Source organism: Heterodontus francisci, chromosome 5 (assembly GCF_036365525.1).
Source record: "Heterodontus francisci isolate sHetFra1 chromosome 5, sHetFra1.hap1, whole genome shotgun sequence".
NCBI classification, from domain to species: Eukaryota; Metazoa; Chordata; class Chondrichthyes; order Heterodontiformes; family Heterodontidae; genus Heterodontus; species Heterodontus francisci.
In genome coordinates, this window is record NC_090375.1 from 162,786,761 (window position 1) to 162,814,515 (window position 27,755).

A 27,755-nucleotide genomic window follows, 5' to 3' on the forward strand; every position below is an offset into this window, starting at 1 on the left:
CAGAACCTGTAGGAAAGAAGCTATTTCCCAGGGGCTTACTGATAAGATGATGGGAGCACTTTGGGGAAGAGGAGAACTTGGAGAATACAGCCAACTTGAGGCCTGGTCTGTGGGTAGGATGCAATTTCCCATCTTTACGAAGCCATCAGCACACTGACAAATATGATTTTTACTTGAAATGTTTGATAGTTATTTGTTTTAAAAAATTGTCTTTGTTTAAAAATGAATGTCCAGTCATATAACCACTATTGAGTTGCTTCAAAGTGATTTCTGCACCAGCTGAGGCAGAAGCAACAGTAAAATTTGATCTTTGTGGCTCTGAGTGCGACCAGTGTGCATTGTACCTTACAAATCACTGCAAAAACCACACTTTAAAAATGTCCAGGTATCCCCTGAACATTATGATGCCGCTCTTCAATGTTTTTAATAATTTATAGAAAGCATCCTTGTTCTCAAGTTAGGAGCCTGGGGAATGAGCAGTTTTCTGGTTGGGCAACGTGCTCCAGATACTGGCAGCTACCGAACAACTGCTTGCAGTAACATACCATTACAGATGCATCACAGCAGTCAAATTGTTATTTTTTGTGTTTTTATTAGGAGGTCTGGGGAGAACTAGCCAACTATCTGTACCTTTCTCTTTCAGCACAGTGGTAAAATGGATGAGAATAGGTTTGTGGCTGTGACCAGTACCAATGCAGCAAAGATTTTTAACCTTTATCCCAGAAAGGGAAAAATAGCCAAAGGTTCTGATGCTGATATTGTAATCTGGGACCCATGTGCCGTCAGGTAAGGTGACTGACTGACTAGAGGAAAAATGCAATTCCGTATGCTAAAGGTACTGGGATAGAAATTGATTTGCACTGCACCCATTTTGGGAGTAAAATGGGTGCAAAGCATACCAATTTAGCACTGAGACAGCCTGCACCCACTCTGCACAGACATTGGTTCCACTATTATATTGGTGGGACCCATTTTTTAAGTGGTTGCCTAAAATGGGTAGTAGACTCCTCGATTGTGCTAAATACGGGCCTAAGATCTGTTGAAGAAACCCTTGAAGAAATTAGTTAGAAACGTAGAAAATAGGAGCAGGAGTAGGCCATTTGGCCCTTCGAGCCTGCTCCGCCATTCATTATGATCATGGCTGATCATCCAACTCAGTAGCCTGTTCCGGCTTTCGCCCCATACTCCCAATGAGTAGGGGTTTTCTGCTCAGGATTCTTCAGTGGTCACCAACTAAAATTAAGTATAGAATCATAGAAACATCACTGAAGAAGGCTGTTTGGCCATCATGCCTGTGATGGTGTTTTGGAAGAGGAGTTGTGCTCTTTGCCTGTAACCTTGTAAGTTCATCATCCTCAAAGTACCTGTCTGATTCCCTTTTAAAATTATTTATGGAATCCGCTTCCACCACCTTTTTCAGGTCGAGGTTTCCGGATCCTGACAGCTTTGAGTGAAAGAATTTCGTCTCATCTCCCCTCTAGATTTTTTGCCAATGGTTCTAAATCTATGATCTCTGGTTATTGACCCACTCGCCAGTTGCAACAGCCTTTCTTTATCTACTCTATCAAGACCTCTCATTATCTTGAGAACCACTATTAGGTCACTTCTTAACCTTCTCTCTTCCAAGGAGAACAATCCTAACTTTTCCAACCTCTCCTCGTAACTGAAGTCCGTCGTCCCTGTAAACCTTCTCTGTACCCTTTCGAAGGCCTTTACATGTTTCCTGAAGTTTGGTGCCCAGAATTGTCCATATACTCCAGCTGAGGACTAACCAGTGATTTATAAGGTTCTAGCATGATCTCTTTGCCTTTATATTCTATTCCTCTGTTTATAAACCCTAGTAATCCACGTGCTTTTTTAACACATCATCAGCTTACCCTGCTACGTAAGGATGTGCGTACCTGTATTCTCATGAGCGTCCTCTTTTTTTCCTTATACAGTTGTAAAAATTGTGTTGGTTTTGATATTCGTCACAGAATCGTTACAGTGCAGAAGGAGGCCATTCAGCTCATCGTGTCCGTACTGGCTCTCTGAAACAGCAATTCCCTCAGTTTCATTTCCCTGCTTTCTCCCCATAACCCTGCACATTCTTCCTTTTCATATAACTATCGAATTCCCTTTTGAATGCTTCAGTTGAACCTGTCTCCACCACGTTCTCAGGAGGTGCATTCCAGACCTTAACCACTTGCTGCGTGAAAAGGTTTTTCCTCATGTCACTTTTGCTTCTCTTACCAAATACTTTAAATCTGTGCTCTCTCGTTCTCGATCCTTTCACAAGTGGGAACAGTTTCTCTCGATCTACTCTGTCCAGACCCCTCATGATTTTGAATACCTCTATCAAATAACCTCTCAGCCTTCTCTTCTCCAAGGAAAACAATCCCAACTTCTCCAATCTATCTTCATAACTGAAATTCCTCATCCCTGGAACCATTCTCGTGAATCTTTTCTGTATTCTCTCCAGTACCCTCACGTCTTTCCTAAATTGCGGCACCCAGAACTGTACACAATACTCCAGCTGAGGCCGAATTAGTGTCTTATACAAGTTCAACGTAACTTCCTTGCTCTTGTACTCTATGCCCCTATTAATAAAGCCCAGGATACTGTATGCTTTATTAACCGCGCTCTCAACCTGTCCTGCCACCTTCAATGACTTATGCACATATACACCCAGGTCCCTCTGCTCCTGCACCCTCTTTAGAATTGTACTCTTTATTTTGTATTGTCTCTCCATGTTCTTCCTACCAAAATGAATTACTTCACATTTTTCTGCATTGAACTTCGTCTGCCACCTGTCTGCCCATTCCACCAACTTGTCTATGTCTTTTTAAAGTTTTACACTATCCTCCTCACAGTTCACAATGCTTCCAAGTTTCATATCATCTGCACACTTTGAAATTGTGCCCTGTACACCAAGGTCTATGTTATTATATATCAGGAAAAGCAAGGGTCCCAACACTGACCCCTGGGGAACTCCACTATAAACCTTCCTCCAGCCCTGAAAACATCTATTAACCACTACTCTTTGTTTCCTGTCACTCAGCCAATTTCATATCCATGTTGCTACCATCCCTTTTATTCTGTGAGCTACAGGTTTGCTCACAAGTCTGTTGTGTGGCACTGTATCAAATGCCTTTTGAAAGTCCATGTACACCACATCAACAGCATTGCCCTCATCAACCCTCTCTGTTACTTCCTTTGCAAGTTTTCTCATTTTTGTAGCTCCTGCTGTCTGTTTTGTCAACCTTTGCTGTTCTTTCTAGCTCTGCGACTTACCTGTATTTGTGCTTTTTATTTTGCATTTTTGTATACTTTTTCTTTTAGTTTAATGTTGCCTCTTAGATCTTTAGTCATCCATGGCATTTTTCTGGCAAGTGGAGCTCTTGCCCCTTAGGGTGTAAATTGGTTCTGTATCACAAATTCTTTTTTGAACTCCTCCTACTGATCTTCTGTCGCTTTACTCATTAACAAATTTGCCCAGTTTACTTGGGCAGTCTCTGTCTCATCCCATTGAAATCTGCCTTGCCTAAATCTAGAATCTTAGTAACTGTTTCGCACTTCTCCCTTTCAACCACTATGTTGAATTTGATCGTATTATGATCGCTATTAGATAAATATTCACGACTGTTAGATACTAATTAAATATGGCTAATTATTCATGACTAAATCAATATAGTTGCAGAAAACTATCTGAACATACACAAGAAATTCACTACCTTTCTGACATGGTCTGCTTATTCCATTCTATATAAAAGTTAAAATCCCCATTTAAACCACTCTGCTTTTACTGCATGCTTTTCTTATCTCTGCATTTTATCACTTCACAACAATTACCGGAGGCCTATACACAACCCCCACTACAGTCTTAAATCCTTTTCTATTTCTTAATTCTATCTATAAAGCTTCCACTGCCTGTTTATCTCTTAACTGTGCACATCATAAATTCCTCTCCTTCCCTACTCTTAGCACTTTTTCCCCCCCCCCTCTAAATATCAAAATATTTTTTTAAAAACACCCTTCTCCTCTGCCAGGAGGAGTAGGCATATTCCGTAACTCCACCATCCCCCACCGCCCAGCTCCCCCCATTCTGGCAAACAGCCTACGGAGGCACAACTGGTGGCATTTGTTTGCCCGAGTTTGCGGATCCTTAGGCTCTTGATTCAGCAAACACTACTCGCACATCATCCAAAAGTGGTCCCAGATAAATTTTTACTCAATTGACTCTTGTGCCAGACAGCTGATGTATCATAGCAATTTGGCCAAGATACATGTATTAAACTTGACAGCAAGTAAACCTGGCTGGTTATTTTACTATGGCAGCAATCACAGCCAACATCTGTCTTGTCTCGAGCCAATTTTTGCGTTCTTCCAAAGGCAAAGCAAAAAATTGTGGATGCCTGAAATCTGAAACACTCATCAGGTCAGTTAGCATCCATGTAGAGACTGGACAAGTTCACACTTCAGTTGCGAATCCTTTGTCAGAACTGTGATAATGGCTGATAGCTGAAACGTTAACCTGTCTGTCGGTCACAGATGCTGAATGTTTCCAGCATTTTCTGTTTTGTTCCAGACATAAATACTTTTGCAGGGTTGCTAGATAGAGATCAACAGAAACTTGCATTTATATAGCACCTTAAAAATTGAAAAAGATTCCAAGGTGCTATAGAAAAAGGGGATACCAAAAAAAGGAGATATTCAGAGGGGTTACCAAAATCTTGATCAGCAAGGTGGGCTTTAGAAGGGTCTTTAGGGGAGTTGGAGAGGTTTAGGCAGTGCATTCCAAGACCTAGATGGCTGATGGCCTGGTCATCAATGGAGGTGGGGTGGATAAAGAGAGGCAGGGATGCACAAGGGTGCAGAATTGGAAGACTGGAGAGTTCAGAGAGAGGTTATAAGAAGGAGGTTATTGAGATAGGGAGCAACGAGGCCAAAGTAGATCAAGAAGGACAGGAGTGATTGATAAATAGATGTTTGTACTGGATATGGGCAGCAGAGATTTGGCTGAGCTAAAGTTTGTGCGGGGAGGAGAAGGGTAGCAGGCCAGAAATCGAGCCTGAAGAAGATAAAGGCATGGATTAGTGCCACACTGGAAGATGGGATGAGGTGGGCGATGTTACGGTACTGAAAATAGGCAGTCTTTGTGATGGAGAGCATTTGCAATTAAAAGTTCAGGCCGGGGTCAAATAGGAAAACATGATGGTTAACAGTCTGATTCACTCTGAAACAGTTGCCAGGGAAGGGAATGGAATCGATGACAAGGGAGCAGAGTTTGTGATGGGGTCTGAAGACAATGGATCCAGTCTTTCCAGGTTAAACTGGAGGAATTCTTGGCTTATCTAAGATTGGATGTCGGGATAAGCAGTCAGATACCAGTTAGTGGAGGGATCAAGGCAAGTGGTAGAGATAGAGCTAGGTAACGTCAGCCAATGACCTGATGTCATTGGATGTTAGCAAGTGCAGCATGTAGATGAGGAAGAACAGGGGCCCAAAGATGGATCCTTCGTGAACTCTGAAGGTAACAGTGTGGGGATGGCAAGAAAAGCCACTGCTGGAGATAATTTGTTTACAGCTAAGAGTTCCATTTATTGCTAACCCAACAGGCTGATGTTGATTTCTATTTGTATTAATGCTGCACTATTCAACTCCTCTTCAGTTTACTATAGTTCTTATTTGATCTTTCCATTACAAACAGGACTATTTCAGCCAAAACACATCATCAAGCTGTTGACTTCAACATTTTTGAAGGCATGGTCTGCCATGGGGTGCCTTTGGTTACCATTTCACGAGGTAAAGTGGTGTTTGAAGATGGAATTCTATATGTTGTGCCAGGGGCTGGAAAGTATATTCCACGAAAACCCTTTGCAGACTATGTCTTCAAACGAATCAGACAACGTGATAAGGTCAGTGATTCCTTTACAATAAAGTTCTGACACAGAGTGAAAATCTTCACTCACCTATTAGCTTCTGGCTGAGTTACTTCCCAGATATTATTGATCTGGAAACCGAACTGCAAACACTGCACAACGTAAGGGAAGGGGAGAAATACCTAGGCATTTTGTTCCAGAAGGCGGTCATACCTCTTAGAACAGGGTTATCTGTTTTGGTCAGCAGTGAGGGACAGGAGGATGTGACCGTGAGTGAGGCAGGTAAAGGGACCGAACAGACAGTAGTGGGAACCTAAGACTTGGCAATTGTCAACAGGTTTGAGGTGCTCTCAACCTGTGTGGACGTAAGTGAGGTCTGTAAGGTGGATGAGCAGACTGGCCTTGGAACTGTGGCACAGGAAGCCGTTCAAGTGGGGGAAGCAAAAAGGAATGTAGTGGTAGTAGGGGATGGTATAGTGAGGGGGATTAACACTTCTGTGCAGCCAAGAGCATGAGTCCAGACGGCTGTGTTGCCGACCTGGTGCCAGGGTTCTGGACATCTGCTCAGGTCTGGACAGGAACTTAGAGTAGGAGGGGGAGGATCCAGTTGTCGTGGTCTACGTAGGTACCAACGACATAGGTAGGACTAGGAAAGTGGTTCTGCTTCGACAATATGCGGAGCTCGGCACCAAATTGAAGAGCAGAAACTAAGGGTAATAATCTCTGGATTAGGTGAAGGCTGAAAGGGAACCCTAGACCTCTTTATCACCTGATAGTAACACCAGTAATAGCTGTAAATTAGGAGGTGGAAGAGAGGAACTTGGTGAAATTACAATCACCAGGGAAGCAGTACTGACCAAACTGATGAAGCTGTGGTCTGACAAGTCTTCGGGTCCTGATGGGCTTCATCCAAGGGTCTCAAAAAAGGTGGCTAATGAGGTAGTAGATGTGTTGGTGCTAATTTTTCAAAATTTGCTAGATTCTGGAAAGGTTCCATCAGACCGGAAAATAGCAAATATAACCCCTCTATTCAAGAAGTGGGGGGGAGGCAGAAAACCGGTAACTATAGGCCAGTTAGCTTGACGTCTGTCATGGGGAATGTGTTGGAATCGATCATTAAGGAGGCTATGGCTGGACATTTAGAAAATCTCAAGGTAATCGGGAATAGTCAGCATGTTTTTGTGAAAGGGAGATCATGTTTAACCAATTTATTGGAGTTCATTGAAGGAGTAACATGTGCCATGGATAAAGGGGAGCCCATTGATGTACTGTAATTGGATTTCCAGAAGGCATTTGACAAGGTGCCACATAAAAGGTTATTGTGCAAAGTAGGAGCTCATGGTGGGTAACATATTAGCATGGATAGAAGATTGGCTGGCTGGCTGGCAGAAAACAGAGAGTATGCATAAATGAGTCCTTTTCTGATTGGCAGAATGTGACAAGTGGAGTCCTGCAAGGGTCTGTGCTGGGGTCTCAACTTTTTACAGTTTATATCAATGACTTAGATGTGGGGAGTGATGGCATGGTAGCTAAATTTACAGATGACACAAAGATAGGGAGGAAAGTATCTTGTGAAGAGGACATGAGCTTGCAGACCGATTATAGATAGGTTGAGTGAGTGGGCAAAAATCTGGCAGCTGGAGTATAATGTGGGAAAATGTGAAGTTGTTCACTTTGGCAGAAAGAATAAAAAAAGCAGAGTATTACTTAAGTGGAGAATGATTGCAGAGAGATCATGGTGTTCTAGGGCGTGAGTCACAAAAACTTAGTGTACAGGTACAGCAAGTAATAAAGAAGGCTTATGGAATGCGATCCTTTATTATGAGAGGAATTGAAAATAAAAGTAAGGATGTAATGCTTCAGTTATACAGGGCATTGGTGAGACCACATCTCGAATACTGTGTGCAGTTTTGGTCTCATTTAAGGAAGGATGTGAATACGTTGGAGGCAGTTCAGAGGAGGTTTACTAGATTGATACCTGGAATGAGCAGGTTACCTCATGAGGAAAGGTTGGACAGACTGGGCTTATTTTCACTGGAGTTTAGAAGAGTGAGGGGAGACTTGATTGAAGTTTATAAGATCCTGAACGGTCTTGACAAGGTGGATGTGGAAAGGATGTTTCCTCTTGTGGGTGAGTCCAGAACTAGGGGGCACTGTTTTAAAATTAGGGATTGCCCTTTTAGGGCAGAGATGAGGAGAAATATTTTCTGAGGGTTTTGAGGCTTTGGAACTCTCTGCCTCCGAAGTTGGTGGAGGCAGGGTCATTGAATAATTTTAAGGCGGGGTTAGATAGATTCATGTTAGGCAAGGGGATCAAAGGTCATCAGTGGTAGATGGGAGTGTGGAATTCGAGACACAAACAGATCAGCCAGGATTTTATTGAATGACGGAGCAGGTTAGAAAGACCGAATGGCCCACTTCTGCTCCTAATTTGTATGCTTGTACATGTCCAATTTTCTAGCTTGCTGTTAACGCTTGTATGATTATTCCACTAAGTCACCTTCAAGCCTTCATTTCTTCTCATTATGCTGCATCTTTTTCTTTGTGTTAGCATGGCTCTTGCCCCCTCATGGATGGCTCTAATTGTTTAGATATAAACTCATTGGACAGAATTTTATGCAGGTAGAGGGGTCAGACACCAGGCCAGAAAGGCGAGGGGAACCCCGCCTCAACCTTTCTGAGGGATTCCCCCGTCTGCATTTATCAGCTTTCAGTCGGTTGATGCCGGAGTCCCCATCCTTTTAAGCATGGGGATCCCGCCTCCAAGAGCTGCCAGCCAATCAGAGGGCCATCCCAGCCTCAGACTGCAAGTAAGTGGGGACGGGCTCGCAGGGGCCACGCGAGGGGTGGGAGGGGTTGTGGGGTGGATAGTTGTTGAGGTCAATGGAGTGGGTGCGAGGAGTTTGGGCACAAGGGCAATCTTTGCCGCTGGGGGCCTTCTGGGCCATAGATTGCCCAAACTGGAGGGCTCCCCTCCCCCGCCCCCAGGCTGCAGGGAGACTGCCTGGTTTTACTGGACGGCCTCCCCATGTGGCGCTGCTCCCGCCAGCCGCTGGTAAAATACCAGCGGCGACTGGAAGAGGCCCTTAAGTGGCCATTAATTGGCCACTTGAGAGCCTCAATTGGCCTCTAGGTGGGATGACGGGTCTCAGCCTTCCCCATCCCTGACAAAATTGAATGGTGTCGGGAAGGTGCCGGGCACTCCAGTGCACCCCCACCCCCCACAACTTTCCCTCACTACTTATTGGTTCCCATGTCACCCTACCTGTCCCCAGAGGGCTGATAAAATTTAGCTCCTGCTTCTGATTGAAATCGATTGCTTCTGGCTGTTTGAAGGTATTTTAAGTACTTGAAAAATAACCTGTGGTCTGATATGGCACTGATTTTGATTCCGGGTGTGTGCTGAGCCAGCTGATCTCAGCTGGGGCACAGTACAGCCATTACAGTCGGCCTCAGTCTTTCTCGGCGAGCGAGGGAGAAATACCAGCCGGTGTTTCCCCTCCTGATTACTGCCCAGTATTAAATATGTGGAATAAAAACAGAAAATACTGGAAAAACTCAGAAGGGCAGGCAGCATCTGTGGGAAGAGAAACAGAGTTAACATTTCAGGTCTGCGACCTTTCATTAGAATTGAGAAACGTTAGAAATGTAGCAGCTCGACCAAGTGAAAGGGGAAGACGGGGGAAGAACAACAAAAAGGAAGGTCTGTGATAGTTTCGAGGGCAGGATGGATTAAATAACAAAAGGTTTCATGGTGCAAAAACCAAAGATGTATCTAGATGAGGTGTGAATGACAATGTTTGTAGCAGCTGTCTGAACACAAAGTAAAGAAATTAAGAAAGAAGAAGGGGAAAAAAACAGCAAAAAAAACACAAAACAAAATGGGGGCAGAGGTTATGATCTTAAATTGTTGAACTCCGTGCTGAGTGCAGAAGATTATGTGGAGATTGATTTGAGCTGAGCTGCCACTCCTCCATTTCTCTTCAACACCCAAGTTGCTTTTGACATTCACTGTCTTGCCCCATGCTTCAAGAATGGCAATTTGGACGAGGGCTTGGGGAACTGGGATGTCAGTGGAACCTTTTCCCCAGTGAAGGTCAACACCTTGGAGAGGAAAGGAGCAAAGGAAAATAAGACAATGGCACTGCATTGAAGTGGCAACATGCCTACAGATTGCTAAGATTGGTTTCTTGATCTTAGCTGTGCCTCATGGGGAGTGATGTGAAATAATTTTTTTAAAAATGGAATCTTGCTCTGTAAGGAAAGTGTGGTGCAGATGCCATGGAGGGAGGTGTGAAGACACTGAACATTCCTCCTTCTGGGGGGCGGGGGGGGGGGTGGGTGGTCAGAGGGTGGGGTTGTGAAACAGATATCAGATACTGTCTCCATGGGAGGGGAAAGTCTTTAGCAATGGCCCATATTGTTTCCTCCTTTCCACCTGCCAGAGATTATAGACTGGTATTGGTAAAGCACCAGGAAAAGGACACCCACTGCCTGCCCACCAACTTGGCTGGGTTGGTCCATATGCCAGCAATTACCACAGAGGGAAGAAAGGAGAGAAAATAAATAATTTGCCTCAGTTTAAAAATAAAACTGTTGATCAGATAAATTATTATTTTTTAAAAACTTTTCATAGAGTATGTAAAAGGGTAGAAATTCTGACCAGTGAAATTCATGTACAAAGCTTAAAACTTGAACTCCTGTATGCACCATTTAAATATTTCAAATGTTTTAAACCTGGGAACGGTAAATTGTCTGAATTTTCAGCTCTTATTGCTTTGGGCCATCCAAACATTGTCATTTGTTTCAGTGAAATATGATATTCTATTTACACCACCTTTAATCTGAACAGCGATTCTTGCTATGGTCAGTCCCTTGATTCACATCAGGGAGCCTGCTATTTATTGTTTCCCACCATGATACCTGCTTCCACCCAAAGGCAACGTCAAGTAAACCCGCAGTGTGTATAGCAAATCGTACTGTTGAAATGACTTTTATACACTGTTCAAGCTTTACTGAAGTGGTTTGTGTTATCATGCTTCCAACTTGATGTCTTTGTGTCTCGCACTCCATCCTAAATTTTGTCATCTGTACATTGATCAGTATGATTAGACTCCACTAGAGAAAAAAAATTGCTTTATGTTCCACTGCCACCTTGGTGCTGGGTGAGTTTGTAGGTTGCTCCTTCACTGATATATTGCTGTGATTATCTGACCACTTTCCAACAAGTTGTAAAAGGCAAGCACAGGATTTGATGGTCAGACAGTAAATTTGGGCTGATTAGGATATGTTGTTCTTTTACTTTTGGGATACAGTGTAAATCACTTCTCCCTGCCAGCTATAAACATCCTGTGTAGACATAGGTCCGTAGTTCAAAAATGTCCCTAAATTGGCACTGAGTCGGCAGTCTTAGGCCCCAATTTTGACTCCCTGACCTCGCCCCCACCACCCTGCCTGGCAGAAACTGAGCAGTGGGGTAGTTAAAATGAGACTAGTCACTTACCCATTCTGATCCAGCTGCCTTCCCACCATGCCCCAATCTTAAACTGCTCTTTTGAGCAGGTGGGTGGACACTTGCAGTAAACAAATGGGATGCAGTGATGGATCGGAGAGCCAGAAGAGGCCCAGCAGATAAATTTTGAAAACTTTTTTTTAGGTTTTCTTATGCGTAAGGAAGAGCAGGAGCAGGCCTTGAACCTCCCTTGCTTCCTACTCCCTCACCCCAAAGGTTGCCTGCAGAATTCTTCCCCTCACCCCTCTCCAGGTCGCCTCCAGAGACCACTTTCAACTAACGGCCGGGATCTATTCTCACGGATCTCAGCTGTGGGCTCCTGCTGTCAAACTCATGGCGTCGTCTGCTGGCCAGGTGGTGGATCCAGATATTTTCGGGTGGGAATCTGGAACCAACATTTATTTAAATGAGGCTCAAGTGTTACGATTAGCTAAGCCTTTTCATCCAGGGCACACGACCTGCAGTGTACACACCGTACCTGCTTCCACTCATTTAAAATTGGAGCCTTACAGAAATTTCAAGGGTGGTTAATGTTACTGCGCTTTCATTTGATTTGGGAGTATTCAATGCTACATATCAGTAAAGAATGTTTCACTCTCCACCAACATCCTTCACCTTAATGAGCCTAAAATGCCCCTCTTCTCTCAAGTAGCTTTAATAAAACAGTAAATGTGCTACTGTAGACAGAAAACAAGTTAATCGGTATTGTTAAAACACAGGTTTGGCAGCCCACGCCAGTACAGAGAGAGACATACCAGGGAATCTTAATGCCACAGTGTCCATCTGGCACACCCTAACATGATGAAAGAGACTTACATCAATCAGCATTTACCCCTTCTGGTATGTATTATCCGTTTATAATTTGAAATGCTTACCATAGCAATCCTCCAAAACGTTCCCACTGCCTAGATCACAAAGGACTCCTGTCAAAGTTGTTGTATTGTGGGTTGGCTTTTATCTCATTGGTGTATCCACCAGAGTGAATCAATAGTTGGGAGGAGACCAAACTCTGCAAAAACAAAAACAAAAAGGTTGTTCAGATGCTTCATTCACAGTGTACACAAGCTCTCAATCAGAAACTCCAAGACATCCAAATGTGTGCATTCATTTGGATGCACGTAAAATATATTTCATATGTTTCTATTTCTTGTTAGGTCAGGATATTAAGAGGTATGGAGTAAAGGCAAGTAAATGGATGTGTGGTACAGATCAGCCATGATCTAGTTGAATGGAGGAGCAGGCTCAAGAAGCTGATTGGCCTGTTCCTATGTTTTTTTCCCCTCCATTTATCTCCTTCAAATATGCTGCACTGCTCTCCTAAAGATGTCAGTTCATGCATTAGTGTACTCGCACACCATGTTGTATCCTACTTATCATGTGAGTCCAAACTATTATGTTTGCAAGGGTGCAAACACAGGGTGCGTCACACCCAAACCCAGTAATCTCCTTTACACAGTATCTGTCCTCATGCCCTTCCAGCAGGAGTCGCTGGATAACGGTCAGAACTAGGAATCCTGGATGATTTTTTTCCCCCTCTCTCCACCCCCCCATCCCACCTATCCCAACACACTGGGGTTTTATTGGCATGCCCAAAATGCAACTCCGGAGAAGACCAACTAATTCAGTACAGACCCAGACTTGAATCTGGGACCTTTCTGCTCTGTGTGGCTTAAGGCTACAATGAGCCTTACACGTTAGATTCTGTATGTGAATGGACATCTGCAGACATAGGCACTAACAAGTCTGTGAAGTGAATTAAGCGTTAGATGTCTGCACAATCAATTGAACAGTTTATATCACACTTGTTGCTACCATATCCATGAAATAGATGTTGTATTTAATGAAAGCGATATCACAATGGACAAATAATGCACCAGAGCTGCTTTAGAAAATGTACATTTTATTTTCATTTAAAATTATATTTTTATTTAACTTTGAACTGTATTTGGCTGATATACAATATAAACAAGAGTGCACCTATGGGCTATGGACAAGGCTTGCAAATCAATTAAGATTTTAAATTGTATTCAAAACTCATCCACATTTTACCTAACATATTGTACATGCTACATAGAATGCTAGCTGCCTCTAAAGATCATCAAAGAGCTTTTCTTTTTCCTGTTCTCCCCAGGAGAGCCTGTTAGAGAGTTCTCAGAACTATCAGAGAAAACACGACACTACACCACCAGATGGCAAGTCAAACATTCTTTTCTGAGCAGCCTGTTTAATCTGAAGAGCTCACACTCACCAAGAAGGATTTTTATCCAATTGTCAGTACTTGAGAAATATGCATATGCGGAATGTATTAGTCTTGGATAAGTTGCAACACATATTTATCAGAATTATACTGGGGCCATAAGGGTTAAATTATAAGAGCAGTTTGCATAGACTAGGCTTGTATTCCCTAGCATATAAAATATTAAGGTGATCAAACTTGAGGTATTTAAAATGATTAAAGGAATAGCTTTGATAGTTAGAGAAAAACTACTACCTCTGGTGGAAGTGTTCAAAATAACCTTAAAATTAGAGGGAGGCCATTTCGGGGTGATGTCAGAAAGCACTTCTTCACACAAAGAATAGAAATTTGGAAATCTCCCCTCCAAAAAGCTGTTGAGGCTAGGCCAATGAAAAATTTCAAAACTGAGATTGATAGGTTTTTGTTAGCCAAGGCTATTAAGGTTATAGAACCAAGGCGGGCATCAGCCATGATCTCATTGAATGGTGGAACTGATTTGAGGGGTTAAATGGCCTGCTGCTGTTCCTATTTTCCGAAGCTATTGCAAGGCGTTGAATCTAGAGCTGCATCATAGACATAGGTTTTCTAGCACTTTATGGATGTTAAGATATTGGCGTAGAAATTGCTGGAGCGGGACATCTTGTAGCATGCCCCATAATTTAAACTTTTAACCTTGCCCTTCAGCTGAAATTTTTTCCCCCTGCCTGTAAGTTCCAGGATTGCGAGCTAATAATTATGTGGCAAAGGCAGCAGGGCACTTAGTGAATGATGGTACTCAAGTGAAATTGAGGGATTGAGAAAGAAACGGAGGCCAGAATTTTACGTCAGGACAAAGACCAAAATGTCCGAGGCGAGCACGCCTCCACCAGGCCTGGAAACCACACCATAATTTTACATGGCCCAGGCCCCAGGTGGGACTTCCGCCCATCTAAGGTAAGAAGTTCCACCTCCAAGAGCTGCCGGTCAATCAGCGGGTCGGCAGGGCATCAGTCCCAGCAGCGCCACTGGGAGTGGTGGCCACTGATGAGATTGCAGCAGCCAGAAGAAGTCTGTGGACATCGGCCTCCATAAAGGGTTTCGGGTCTCGCCAGGGACAATCAGCTGGGACCCGGCGAGGGGGGTGGGGGTCGTTCAGGAGGACAGTGGGGTGGGAGTGAGGTGCTCCAGCGGGGGTTACTTGTGCTTCTGGTAGGGCCCTTTGTGGGCACAGGGTACCTGATGAGGAGGCCCTCCCCACCCCCCAGCCCACAAACAGAGCGGCATCCACAGGTTCTGAAGTTCCTGGCCGCCACTGGTAAAATATCAAAGAGGGCAGCAGGAGGCCCGTGAGTGGCAATTAATTGACCATTTAAGGACCTCAGTTGGCCTGGGGTGGGCAAGCCGTTTGTCATTTACCTTATCATTCATAAAATTGCAGCAGGGGTGGGAAGGCAACGGGAACATTTGTCACCTCCCCCACCTGCTCCCGCAGGGGATGTAAAATTCCAGTCAAAGAATTAGAGTGGATGGATGAGAGTCAAATCAGGTACAGGGAGGAAGATTGGACTCATAGTGAAAAAAGAATGGGAAAGTAAGGTTTTAAAAAATTTTAAATGTTAAATTTTGAAAGTCTTTAACAAAAAATTACTAGCTGCAGGATTGAGACTCCAAGGCTTAAATTGTTCCCTTTCTGGGCTGAAGATGTTGAGTGGCAGTACACTGCTGCCAGTATTATGATGGGGATCCAGCAGACTTCCCACACCTGGAAATTATTGGGGTCTCTATCTTCAGAAGGAGGAGAAAACTGGAAAGGGTAAAAACATAAGTGCTAGCTTAATCTGATCTATTTGTTCTCGGTATGTGGGCAATGTTGGCAAGCCCACATTAATAGCCCTGAGAACATTAAAAGTCAGCTACATAATGTGGGACTGGAGTTGATTGTAGGCCTCACCAGGTCGGAGTACCAGGTTCCCTTCCCTGAAGGACATTATTGACTTCGGTAGATTAACTTCATTTAAGGAAGCCATTTGGCCCATCGCATCCATGCCAGCTCTCTGTAGAGCAACCGGTTAGTCTCATTCCCCTGCTCTAACCCTGTAGCCCTGCAAGTTTTTTTTTTCCTCAAGTGCCCATCCAATTTCCTTTTGAAATTATCGATTGTCTCTGCTTCCACCACCATCATTGGCAGCGAGTTCCAGCTCATTACCACTCGTTGTGTAAAAATGTTCTTCCTCCTGTATCTCTTGCCCAAAACCTTAAATCTGTGTCCACTGATCCTTGTACCATCAGCTAATGGGAACAGCTTTCCTTTGTCTACCTTATCTAAACCTGTCATAATCTTGTACACCTCTATCAAATCTTCCCTCAAGCTTCTTTGCTCCAAGGAGAACAACTTAGCCTTGTAGCTAAAATCCCTCATCACTGGTAAATCTCCTCTGCACCCTCAATGAAATCAGTTTCCCAACTTGCTATGACGGGATTTGAACTCAAAACTTCTCGATTGCTACTCCATGCAGTCTAGTGCAAGAGATATATGTAACATTTTGCATCATATGGCATCAAATAGTAGAGCTGGACAGTTGAATCACTTCCCAACAGAGGGAGTTTCTCAATTTGATAGGGCATTGGGCTTTTTCAACATTGCAAACTTCCCATTGGAGCAAGTGGTTTTGGACTACACTCATGGCTGTTAGAGTACTAGATAATGATAGGAATTGTATGACATGTTTTCTATGTTTCTATGTACAAAATTGTCGAGTATATTAATGGTCAAGTGCGAACACTAGTCAGCGATGAAGTGGTGCACCATCTCTTTGCTGGTGATACCAGTGCTGCCTTGTGCTTCTGATATCACAGATGCATCCAAACAAATGGAGTGTTGAACACCTACCTACAGTCTCTAAGAATTCAGTTTATCTCATCTTGTCAAAGTGAGGCTCATTCAGGAAATAGCTTCCTGTACTCTCATGGTGTTCTAGTGCCTTACTCAAGTAGTCATTAGTCAGTTGTAAGCAGACATTGGAGGTGGGGTGGGCATTAGAATTTCAACAGGGGTTCTCCAATCTCCATATCTTCAGTGGAAGATCAGTGGGACCTTGGAGAAATTGCAGAAACAGTTCCAGGGTTTCTGTTACAACAGGATATCAGGAGACTTCTTGAGGAATTTCTACCCAAGTCTCCATATATGCATGTACACTTTCCAGCAGATATTGTGGACAAGGTTCAAAAGCAGGAACCCCAGCTGATTTATTGTCCCCACCTTAGTCCAGGAGCACTGAGGCCAATTGTAGCTTCACTGACAACCACCTCAGCTGAAATCAGCCAAGCCTCCCTGGGGGGGGTGGGGGATGGGGGGGGGGAGGGGGATGTGAACTGGTGGCCCAACATGTACACTGTTTAGGTGCAAATATATCCTGAAGGTAATCCTTCTCTAGCTGTCTGGTTGGAATGGGCTGTCATTACAATTTTTGATGTTATTTCTCTATCCTATTGTTTTTTTTCCCTCTTGATCCATGTCCATTCCCTGACTGCTGGAGTAGTTAGATAATCTGTTCCGAGGCCTAGTCTTGAACTAGTTCCAAGGAAAAATGCAAAAGGCAGTGGGTTCATTCATGCTCAAGGGTTCCTCCTACCTTCTGTGAGGGAAAGGCCTTGACTGAGACAGCTATGTAAATACACGCAAAAAGAAGCTGTTTATGATTTTACAACGCACAGCAACCAGGGCAAGTCTCACCTCTCCCCGTGTGAGAGGTTATTACACATATCTGTTACTCTGGGCACAACATATTACAGTCAGCACAATATTTAAGTTGCAATTACCTAAACATTTTCAATTTTACATCGTCCAGAACTCCCCAGGGATAAATCTTACTTAGATAATTAGAAGTTTTTTTATACTAAGAAAAAAAACAAAATTATCCAAAATTTTAATTAAGTGACTCAGTAGATTGAGCATAGCAGTGGAATCCAGACCAGCACATAAATTGAAGCAGAATCTATCTTTTCACATATATCCCAGCAGGTTTAGCTTCAGGTTGCAGCTGGCTGTGAGAACTGGGCAAGGTGAGCCAACACTGCTGAGTTTCACACAATATAAAAACAACTTCATTGCACAGTCTGTGTATATCTAGCTAAACCAAAGGAATTTGTTGTAGGTCTTGCATTATATTTTCATTACGATATAGCAAGTTAATTTAGAAATGTTTTGGCCCATCCAGTGAAGAAGGCATTATGAGAAAGTCCTGCCAAATTAACAACCTCTACAATACCATTTTAGTGCTCAAAGAGGAAATGTTTTGCAGTTAGCACTTTTCCTTCAATAAATAGGTATGTAAATTGGTACAGTACATGACCTCATCTGCATAATCTTTGTTATTATCTTGTTTAAATTTAGTGTGTAGAAGTCTAAATGGCCGTGTTTATATGGTAACACAAGCAGACCTAGCTGATCATAGATTGCTAAAATCATAACTGGCCAATAAATCATTGAAATTAAGCAAGAAGATTAGTAAGTACACTGGTTTTAATTTCTTTTGATGCATTAAAACAGTTATTAAGGGGAACAACAGGAGTTTTCCTTTGGTTTTTATAGATTCATAGAATAATGCAGCAGAGAAGGAGGCCATTTGGTCCATCTTGCCTGTGACAGCACTCTCTTGTAGACCAATCAGCTAATCCCACTCCCCTGCTCTTTTTGTTTAGTACTGTAATTTTTTCTCCAAGTATTTATCCATTTTTAAAAAAATGTTGCTATTGAATTTGCTTCCACCACATTTTCAGGCAGTGCATTCCAGATCACAACTCATTTGAAAATTTTTTTTCCTCTGGTTCTTTTGTCAATCGCCTTAACTACGTGCGTTCTGGTTACCAACCCTCTGCCACTGGAAACAGTTTCTCCTTATTTACGCTATCAAAACCATTCATGATTTTGAACCGCTATCAAATCTCTCTTAATCTTCTCTGTTCCAAGGAGAGCAACCCAACCTCTTCACAGAACTGAAGTCCCTCATTGCTGATACTGTTCCAGTAAATCACTTCTGCTCCCTCTGCAAGGCCTTAACATCCTTCCTAAAGTGTGTCCAAATTTGAACACCATATTCCAGCTAGGATGAGCCATTATTTTATAAGTTTACCATAACTTGCTTGCTTTTGTACTCAGTTCTTTTAATAAAGCCAATGATCCCATGTACTGTTTTATCAGCCTTCTCAACTTGACCTACCACCTTCAAAGATTTGAGTATATACACCCTCCAATTGGTAGCATTCCTGCCATTGAATCAGAGGGTGGAATCTTCTGCATGTAGGCTATGAGCGTGAGACAGGACCATTTCTGGGTCCCTACCCTGCTCTGGTTGTTGGGCCGCCTGCCTGGGAGATCTTCCCGGAAGCAGCCAATTAAGAAGGCGCCTTTGTTCTGCCATCCAATTAAGGACGGCTGGTGGGTCCCTGAGGCTGCAGGCCCAATCAGCGGGCCCGCAGCTTTGGAAGGACGGCAGCCCCCACGGCCAGAGGTGGGTGTTGCCACTGTTATTGGAGGAGGGGGGAGGACACGAGTACCTCGGAAGAGGTACTAAATTCAATAAAATGAAATTGTGGCCACAGCTGAAAAGCCACCTCTATGGAGGCCAGTGTTAGCAGCTGTGGCCCGCTGATTTCTGCAGCTTTGGTGAGGTATTAAAACAGGACACCTTGTGGGCCCCCAGGCCAGGCACTGGAAAGCCACCTCCAGGCACCTGCCGGCATGGCTCTCAGTGGGGTTGCCCTTCTGCCACCAGGGAGATCCCAATGGTGCAGACAGAATGGGCTGTGCTGTAACAATTTTGTGATTCTGCGACACTCCAGTGCAGTACTGTGGAAGAGCAAAACATTTCATTTAAACCTCATGGTTATAGCATCTCCTTAACTTTTTTCCCATGTATCTCCTGAATTCCATAAACTGATTTTACAGATACATGTGAGGAAATTGCAGGCATGCTTGCCACAATTTTCTATTTATAATTGGTGAAATATTGTGGACGAGAATCTGCAACAAATGTGCACATCTGTAGAATCATCCCACAAACAGCCTTTCCGAATAAACTGTTGAGGCTCGGTCAATTGAAAATGTCAAAGCTGAGATTGATAGATTTTTGTTAGGTAAGGGTATTAAGGATTGTAGAACTGAGGCAGGTAGATGGAGTTAAGATACAGATCAGCCATGATCTAATTGAATGACAGAACAGGCTCCAACAGGAACAGTATGGCCTACTCTTGTTTCTATGATCCTATCCCTCCTTGAAACCTGGTATATAAAGAGTCTTAAATTAAATGCTGGCTTACAATCAGTTGATAATTGCCATAAAATTTGTTTTTTCAGACGTACTTTTCTTCCCTCCATCATACATACTCTGCCGCCCCCACCACCCCCTGCCCTATATCCAGCAGCTTGAGAGCATTGACCTCACCAATGCTCTGGCTAAATCAGCACAGAGCAGGGATCCAACCAAGGACTTGCCTGGTCTTTATAGTTCATTACCATACCAAGTAGTACACTCGCCCACCGAACCACCAGTGAATGTTTTTGACTCTAATTTGTCAATACATGTGAATGGGTTAAAAAAATGACTAGCATTTTAGTCAAGCAGACTATATTTATTCTAGTTGACAAATTTACTCCTTAATTTACAAAGCCCCATGATCAACCTGACAAAGAATTTAAGTTCTGACATGTACCCATTTGTTCTCTGTAACCTTGGACCTTTTGTGTGTTTGAAGTAATTTTTCAACAGAATTATTAAAAACATTGCCATGACTACAGTTTATGCATTTAAAGAAGGATGTGTCACCTATATCTTCTGCAGCTTCAGTAGTGTTAAAATCAATGAACAGTTTGCCTCAGTGTAATCATTTAACTGAAAGTTTTCAAAAGTGCCTTGTGAAGTTTAATTTTGTGATGCATGATCAAAATTATGGTTTGTTTTTGGGATATTTAAAATGCTAATAAAGATTTGAAGATGTGTAAAGCTCATTTTGTTTATTTTTGTAAATGTTTACCGAAGTCACATCTTTTGCAAGACTTAACTGATCAGCCTGATAAGTCCCACCAGGTACACAAATACTGTTATGACCGAGGTGGGAGGAGTGCACTGTTAATTCAGTCCCATTTCTCCACAGGTCGCAACATTTTTAAAATGTTCCCACTTATTGAAACAGTCAGTCGAATACACTGTTTTTTTCTCAAATTAGGACACACTAACCAGGTTTCTTTAATGAACAACAAAATTAACAGTTTATTATAAAACAAGACTCAACTAGTAATGAAGTAAAACAATATCCCACAGATCAAATTTTTAAAAATCCAACATTAAATTTTAAAAGTCCTCTTTCTAACTTAACCAAACACAGAGAATATGTTAAAACAAAAAAAGAGGGCAGATGATGCATGTCAGGTGAATTCTTCAAGCAAGAACCAGGCCAACTACACTAAGTTGAGACCAGAAGTGAAAGTAAGACTGGCAAAGAGAGAATATGAGAACAGAATAGTGGTTACAATAAAAGGGAACCCAAAAATGTTCTACTGGTATGTAAACAGTAAGTGAGTAGTAAGAGGTGGAGTGGGGTCAACTAGGGACTAAGAGGCTAATATATGTGCAGGAGAAGGCTTGAATAATTATTGAGTACTTTGTATTGGGTCATTCTAAGGAAGAGAATGCTGACAAAATATTGGTAGAAGCAGGGATGGTCGAGGTAATGGATGGGGTGAAAATCTTTAGGCAGGATGTACTGGAAAGGTTGGCTATGCTTAGAGTGGATAAGTTGCCTGCTGCAGATGGCTAAAGGAAGTGGGGGTGAAGATAGCAGAAGGGCTTACCATAAATCTTCCAATTTTCCCTAGATATGGGGGAGGTGCCAGAGAATTGCATTGTGGCAAATCTGACCCCCTTATTCAAGAAAGGGTGTAAGGAAAGTCAGTTTAACATCAGTAGTAGGTAAAATTTTAGGAACAATAATGAGTGACAAAATCAACAGGCACTTGGAGAGATTTGAGTTAATTTAGGAGAGCCGGCACAGATTTGTAAAAGGCAGATCACGCTTGACTAATTGAATTTTTTGATGAAGTAACAGAGAAGTTTGATGAATGGAAAGCAACGGATGTTGCGTATATGGATTTTAAGAAAGCATTTCACAAAGCTCTATTTAAAAGACTGGTTAACAAAATTGAGACTCCTGGATTCAGCTTGGACAGAAAACAGCAAGTCATTGTAAATAGTTTTTCAGCCTGGGGAATGGTAGACAGTGGTGTTCCAGTACTGGGACCACTGCTTTTTTGATACATATAAATTAATTTGATATTGGAATACAGAGTAAAATTTCAAAATTTGCTGATACCAAACTTGGAGGAGTGATGATGATACCAATCAACTGCAACAGGACATAGATAGGCTAGTAGAATGGGCAGACAAATGGCAGATGGAGGTGATGCATTTTAGCAGATGTGATAGGGAGAGGCAATATAGACTAAAAGGCACAGTACTAAAGAATGAAGGGACAGAAGGACCTGGGGGTTCATGAGCATAGATCTTTGAAGGTGGCAGGAGATTTGAGAGAGTAGTTAGGAAAGCATGTGGGATCTTGGATTGAGTACCCTTCATGGCGACTCAGATACTGAAGAAGTCAGTGTCCACATGCAGCAAGCCCTGGACGACATCCAGGCTTGGGCTGATAAGTGGCAAGTGACATTTGTGCCAGATGTTATGGACAGATGGTAAGGGATGTAGGTGGTTCCAACTGTTCACTTCCCAACTGACCACAGTCGTGTTTTGTTTAAAATGATGCTTTAGCCCCTGAGTGTTTTTAGGGTCAAATAAACAGACAAATGACAGGTTTGCTCATAGGTTAAAAATAGAAGATTGACTATTTATTGAACAATATTCCTTCTCCGAAATGTTCGAAACACCACTCACACATGCATTCACTCAAACATGCACTCTCAAGAGACTATAGATAGAAGGTAAAGGGCAAGAGTTCAAGGTGTGGTATGTGTTTATGGTTTATGGTAAATCTGTTGAATCTTCTATGTAGGATAGTCTCTTTTAAAGTTGCAGTAATCCAGAGGCCTAGACCAAAGCCCTGGGGAGATTGGTTCAAATCCCTACAGGGCAGCTGGTAGAATTTCAATTCAATTAATTAATAAAATCTGGAATTGAAAGTTAATCTCCATAATGGTGCCATGAAACTATCATCGATTGCCATAAAAACCCATCTGGTTCACTAATGTCCTTCAGGGAAGGAAATCTGCTGTCCTTACCTGCTCTGGCCTACACGTGACTCCATACCACAGCAATGCGGTTGACTCATAACTGCCCTCTGAAAAGGCCGAGCAAGCCAGTCAGTTGTCAAGGGCAATTAGAGATGGGCAATAAATGCTGGCCTTGCCAAGATGTCTACATCCCATGAAAGAATAAAAAATTCTGATGGTTAACATTTCAGTCTGGAGGTGGCAGTCACTTTCAGTTCTTTGCTGCAGCAAGTTGAAGTGTGAAATTAGCAGCCGGGGTTCTTGTTTAGACTGGATCTTTCCATAGCCACTGGCTAGATGGCTTTCTGTGATGTTGCGGCGATTTCTTTCTTTTCTTTTTCTTTCTTTCTTTCTCTCTCTCTCTTTCTCTTTCTCTCTCTTTCTTTCTCTTTCTCTCTCTTTCTTTCTCTCTCTCTCTCTTTCTTTCTCTCTCTCTTTCTCTCGCTCTCTCTCCCTCCCTCCCTCCACCGAGGGTTATCTTTTAAGGTCAAAATTCATCATATTAGCATTTCTGTTATTTGACACATGGCCTTCTCCCCTGGTGTGAGCACTCAATGGACCAAGATGTGGAATCCATGGCGACCTATTAATGTCTGGATAAATATTATTCTGTTATGATGTGTCTACTTCACACCTTCCTTGTCTCAGAAGAAATTCAATCTATTCAAGAATGTCTCGACGGTTTCAGGATGGGTCTAGATGTAACCTCTTAGTCTGGAATGTATCCTTTTGTCCTTTTGAGACAGTGACACAGGTTTTGAAAACATGGGCCAAGTCATCTAACCTACGGCAGCCATCTTTTGCAGCACATTGTCCACTTTTTTTTAAAGGAATAGTTAATTGCAAAGAGTCCACATTGAATAAAGTTTGTATCTTAAAAGTAGCAATATGATGTGTCTTTACTGGACTCCAATAGGAGAGAATCTAACCATCTCCCTTTGACATTCAACGCCATTACCAACACTGAATCTCCCATCATCAAGAGCCTGGGGGTTACCTTTGACCAGAAACTTAACTGGACAAGCCACATAAATACTGTGGCTGCAAGAGCAGGTCAGAAGCTGGGAATTCAGTCATAAGTAACTCACTTTCTGACTCCCCAAAGCCTGTCCACCACCTACAAAGTACAAGACAGGAGTGTGATTGAATACTCTCCATTTGCCTGAATGAGTGCAGCTCCAGCAACACTTAAGAAGCTCAACACCATCCAGCACAAAGCAGCTTGCGTGATCGGCACGCCATCCACTACCTTCAACATTCATTCCCTTCAGCGGCAGCAGTGTGTACCATCTACAAGATGCAACTCACCATGCCTCCTTTGCCAGCACCTTCCAAACATGGAACCTGTACCACCTAGAAGGACAAGAGCAGCAGACACATGGGAACACCACCAGCTGCAAGTTTCCCTCCAAACAACACACCATCCAGACTTGGAACAACATTGCCGTTCCTTCACTTTCACTGGATCAAAAACCTGGAACTCCCTTCCGAACAGCACTAGGTGTACCTACACCAGATGGACTCTCATGGTTCAAGAAGGTGGCTCACCGCCACCTTCTCGGGGCAATTAGGGATGGGCAATAAATGCTGGCTTTGTCAGTGATGTGCACATCCCATGAAAGAATAAAGAAAAAAAAAGGATGTGACATTTGTAAATCTTTGTCCTTAGCACCACTTACACATCCAAGGCGAATTAGAAGATTGCAGTCAGAGCTTCTGCTATCTCCAAACTACAATCCCTCAGCAAAGTAGGATGCATCCCATCTGGATTAGGTGGCTTGTTAGCACTGAGTGATGTCAACCTATTTTAGCACCTCCTTTCTATTTTTATGCTAACCAATATCTCTGCATCTCCCCTCCTCTGCTGCAACTTCATTTTCTTTTGTGAAGACAGATGCAAAGTACTCATTCAGTACCTCAGTCATGCCCCTTGCCTCCACAAGGTTTTGTTTTTTCTTCCCCTGATCCGCCCCACCATTCCTTTCAATTATTTTGTTACTTAATAAATGTTTATCAATGTTTTTTGGGTTCTCTTTACATTACCCTTTAATTTTATGTATTGGCTGCATTTTGTGGTCAGTGCTTGCTGCTGACTGAAGAAAACTGCTCACAAAGGTATAAAGATCTATGTGGTGCACACTTTGCTTTTCCTGACTGCAGTTTAAATCAAGCATGGAGTTAAAAGGATCACCAGGCATCCAGCAGCAATGATGTCAGCATGCAGGGTCATCAAATAATCACATTGAAGTATTCTCACAGACAGCAAACCCGGAAGTTTTAAAATTACTGAATCTCTTCACTTCTAATATAAATTTACAGATAGTGAAATAAATTGTATTAAGACAGAAGCTAAAGTATTATAAACAAACTTTAAAAAAATTCCTTTTAAAATGTGATTTTTATTTATCATAATGGAGAAATTTGACATTCCACAAATATTAATTAGCTTTTCAGGGCCAGTGAGGGTGTTTAGCTTTTATTATGAAGTTAGTACACTGTTTAAAAACCCAGTTACACCTCATTTAATGAGGTGTGTAACATTTTCAAGACAAAAGCAGAAAATGCTGGAAATACTCAGCAGGTCAATCAGCATGATACGGTGCCACATCAAAGGTTATTACGGAAAATAAAAGCTCATGGTGTAGAGGCTAACATATTGGCATGGATAGAAGATTGGCTAGCTAACAGGAAACGGAGAGTAGGAATAAATGGGTCATTTTCTGGTTCCCAAATTGTAGCAAGTGGTGTGCCGCAGGGATCAGTGCTGGGGTCTCAACTTTTTACAATTAATATAAATGACTTCGATGAAGGTACTGAAGGTATGGTTGCTAATTTTGCTGATGACACAAAGATAGGTAGGAAAGTAACTTGTGAAGAGGACATAAGAAGACTACAAAGGGACATAGATAGGTTAAGAGAGTGGGCGAAAATCTGGCAAATGGAGTATAATGTGGGAAATTGTGAAATTGTCCACTTTGGCAGGAAGAATAAAAAAGCAAGAAATGCTGGAAATACTCAGCAGGTCTGGCAGCATCTGTGGAGAGAGAAGCAGAGTTAATGTTTCAGGTCAGTGACCCTTCTTCAGAACTAGCAAATATTAGAAATGTAAAAGGTTATAAGCAAGTAAAGCGGGGGTGGTGCAAGAGATAACAAAGGAGAAGGTATAAATAGGACAAGGTCACAGAATAGCTGACCACAGAATAGTCGTGGAGCAAAGGCAAACAATATGTTAATGGTGTGTTGAAAGACAAAGCATTAGTACAGATAGGGTGTTAACGGACTGAAACTTGAACAGCTGCAAGTACAAACATGAAGAAAAACAGTGGGTAAGCAAACTGAACAAACTAAGATGAAATAAAACAAAATAAACACAAAAAAATATCAAAAAAGGAAAAAGAAAAAATAACTGAAAATAAAAGTAAAATGGAGCCCGTCATGCTCTGAAATTATTGAACTCAATGTTCAGTCCGGCAGGCTGTAGAGTGCCTAATCGGTAAATGAGATGCTGTTCCTCGAGCTTGCGTTGATGTTCACTGGAACACTGCAGCAATCCCAGGACAGAGATGTGAGCATGAGAGCAGGGGATAATGTTGAAATGGCAAGCAAATGGAAGCTCGGGGTCCTGGCTAATCTGATTGTGACCTTAACTCCACTTTCCTGCCTGCCTCCCATAACCCTTGACTCCTTGTAGATCAAACATCTGTCTAATTCAGCCTTGAATATATTCAATGACCCAGCCTCCACTGCTTTCTGGGGAAGAGAATTCCAAAGATTAATGACCCTCTAAGAGATGAAATTCCTCCTCATCTCCCTCTTAATTTTGAAATTGTGCACCCTTGATTTCTCCATGAGGGAAAACATCCTCTCACAATCTTCCCTGTCAAGCCCCCTCAGAATCTTATATGTTTCAATAAGATAATCTCTTGTTCTTCTAAACTCCAATGGGTTTAGACCCAACCTGCTCAAACTTTCCTTATAAGACAACCCCTTCATCCCAGAAATCAGCCTCGTGAACCTTCTCTGAATGCTTCCAATGCAAGTACATCTCTCTTTAAGTAAGGAGACCAAAACTGTACACAGTACTGCAGGTGCAGCCTCACCAATGTCCTGTACAGTTTTAGCAAGACTTTCCTATTTTTATACTCCATCCCCTTTTCAGTAAAGGCCAACATTCCATTTGCCTTCCTAGTTATTTGCTGTACCTGCATGCTAACCTTCTGTGATTCATATACGAGGACACCCAGATCCTTCTGTACCACAGCATTCAGCAGTCTCTCATCATTTAAGTAATAATCTGCTTTTCTATTCTACCTGTCATAGTGGACAACCTTAGATTTTCCCACATTATACTTAATCTGGCAATATTTTGCCCACTCACTTAACCTATCCATATCTCTTTGAAGACACTTTGTGTGCTCACAACTTGCGCTTCCACCTATCTTTGTATCGTTTGCAGATTTGTCTACAATACACTCAGTCCCTTCATCCAATTCTTCATTTAGATGGAGAATGAAGTAGTTGAATCCGAAACTAGGATCCTGAATCTAAATAAAGGAAACTACAAAGGTATGAGGCACAAGTTGGCTATGATAGATTGGGGAACTTTACTAAAAAGGTTGACAGTGGCTAGGCAATGGATAATATTTAAAGAACGTGTGCATGAATTACAACAATTATTCATTCTTATCTGGAGCAAAAATAAAACCGGAAAGGTGGCTCAACCATGGCTTACAAAATAAATTAAGGATAGCATTAAATCCAAAGAGGAGACATATAAAATTGCCAGAAAAAGCAGCAAGTCTGAGGATTGGGAGCAGTTTAGAATTCAGCAAAGCAGGACAAAGAGGTTGATTAAGCTGGGGAAAATAGAGTATGAGAGTAAATTTGCGC

General features: G+C 42.4%; 1 protein-coding gene across 3 annotated transcripts in view; it reads left to right on the plus strand.

The window, feature by feature from the left end:
• The window catches only part of dpys (dihydropyrimidinase), a 132,964-nt gene that overhangs the window by 96,000 nt on the left and 9,209 nt on the right, over positions 1-27,755 (plus strand). For 2 of the 3 annotated variants that reach the window (XM_068032303.1, XM_068032302.1), the window contains exons 7-9: positions 644-786; positions 5,690-5,897; positions 12,093-12,213. In XM_068032303.1, the coding sequence (XP_067888404.1) occupies positions 644-786; positions 5,690-5,897; positions 12,093-12,170 (429 nt within the window). In that variant the 3' untranslated portion in view covers positions 12,171-12,213. Of the gene's footprint in view, positions 1-643; positions 787-5,689; positions 5,898-12,092; positions 12,214-13,504; positions 20,000-27,755 lie in introns of those variants that run through there. The other variant, XM_068032301.1, reaches the window with a different exon arrangement.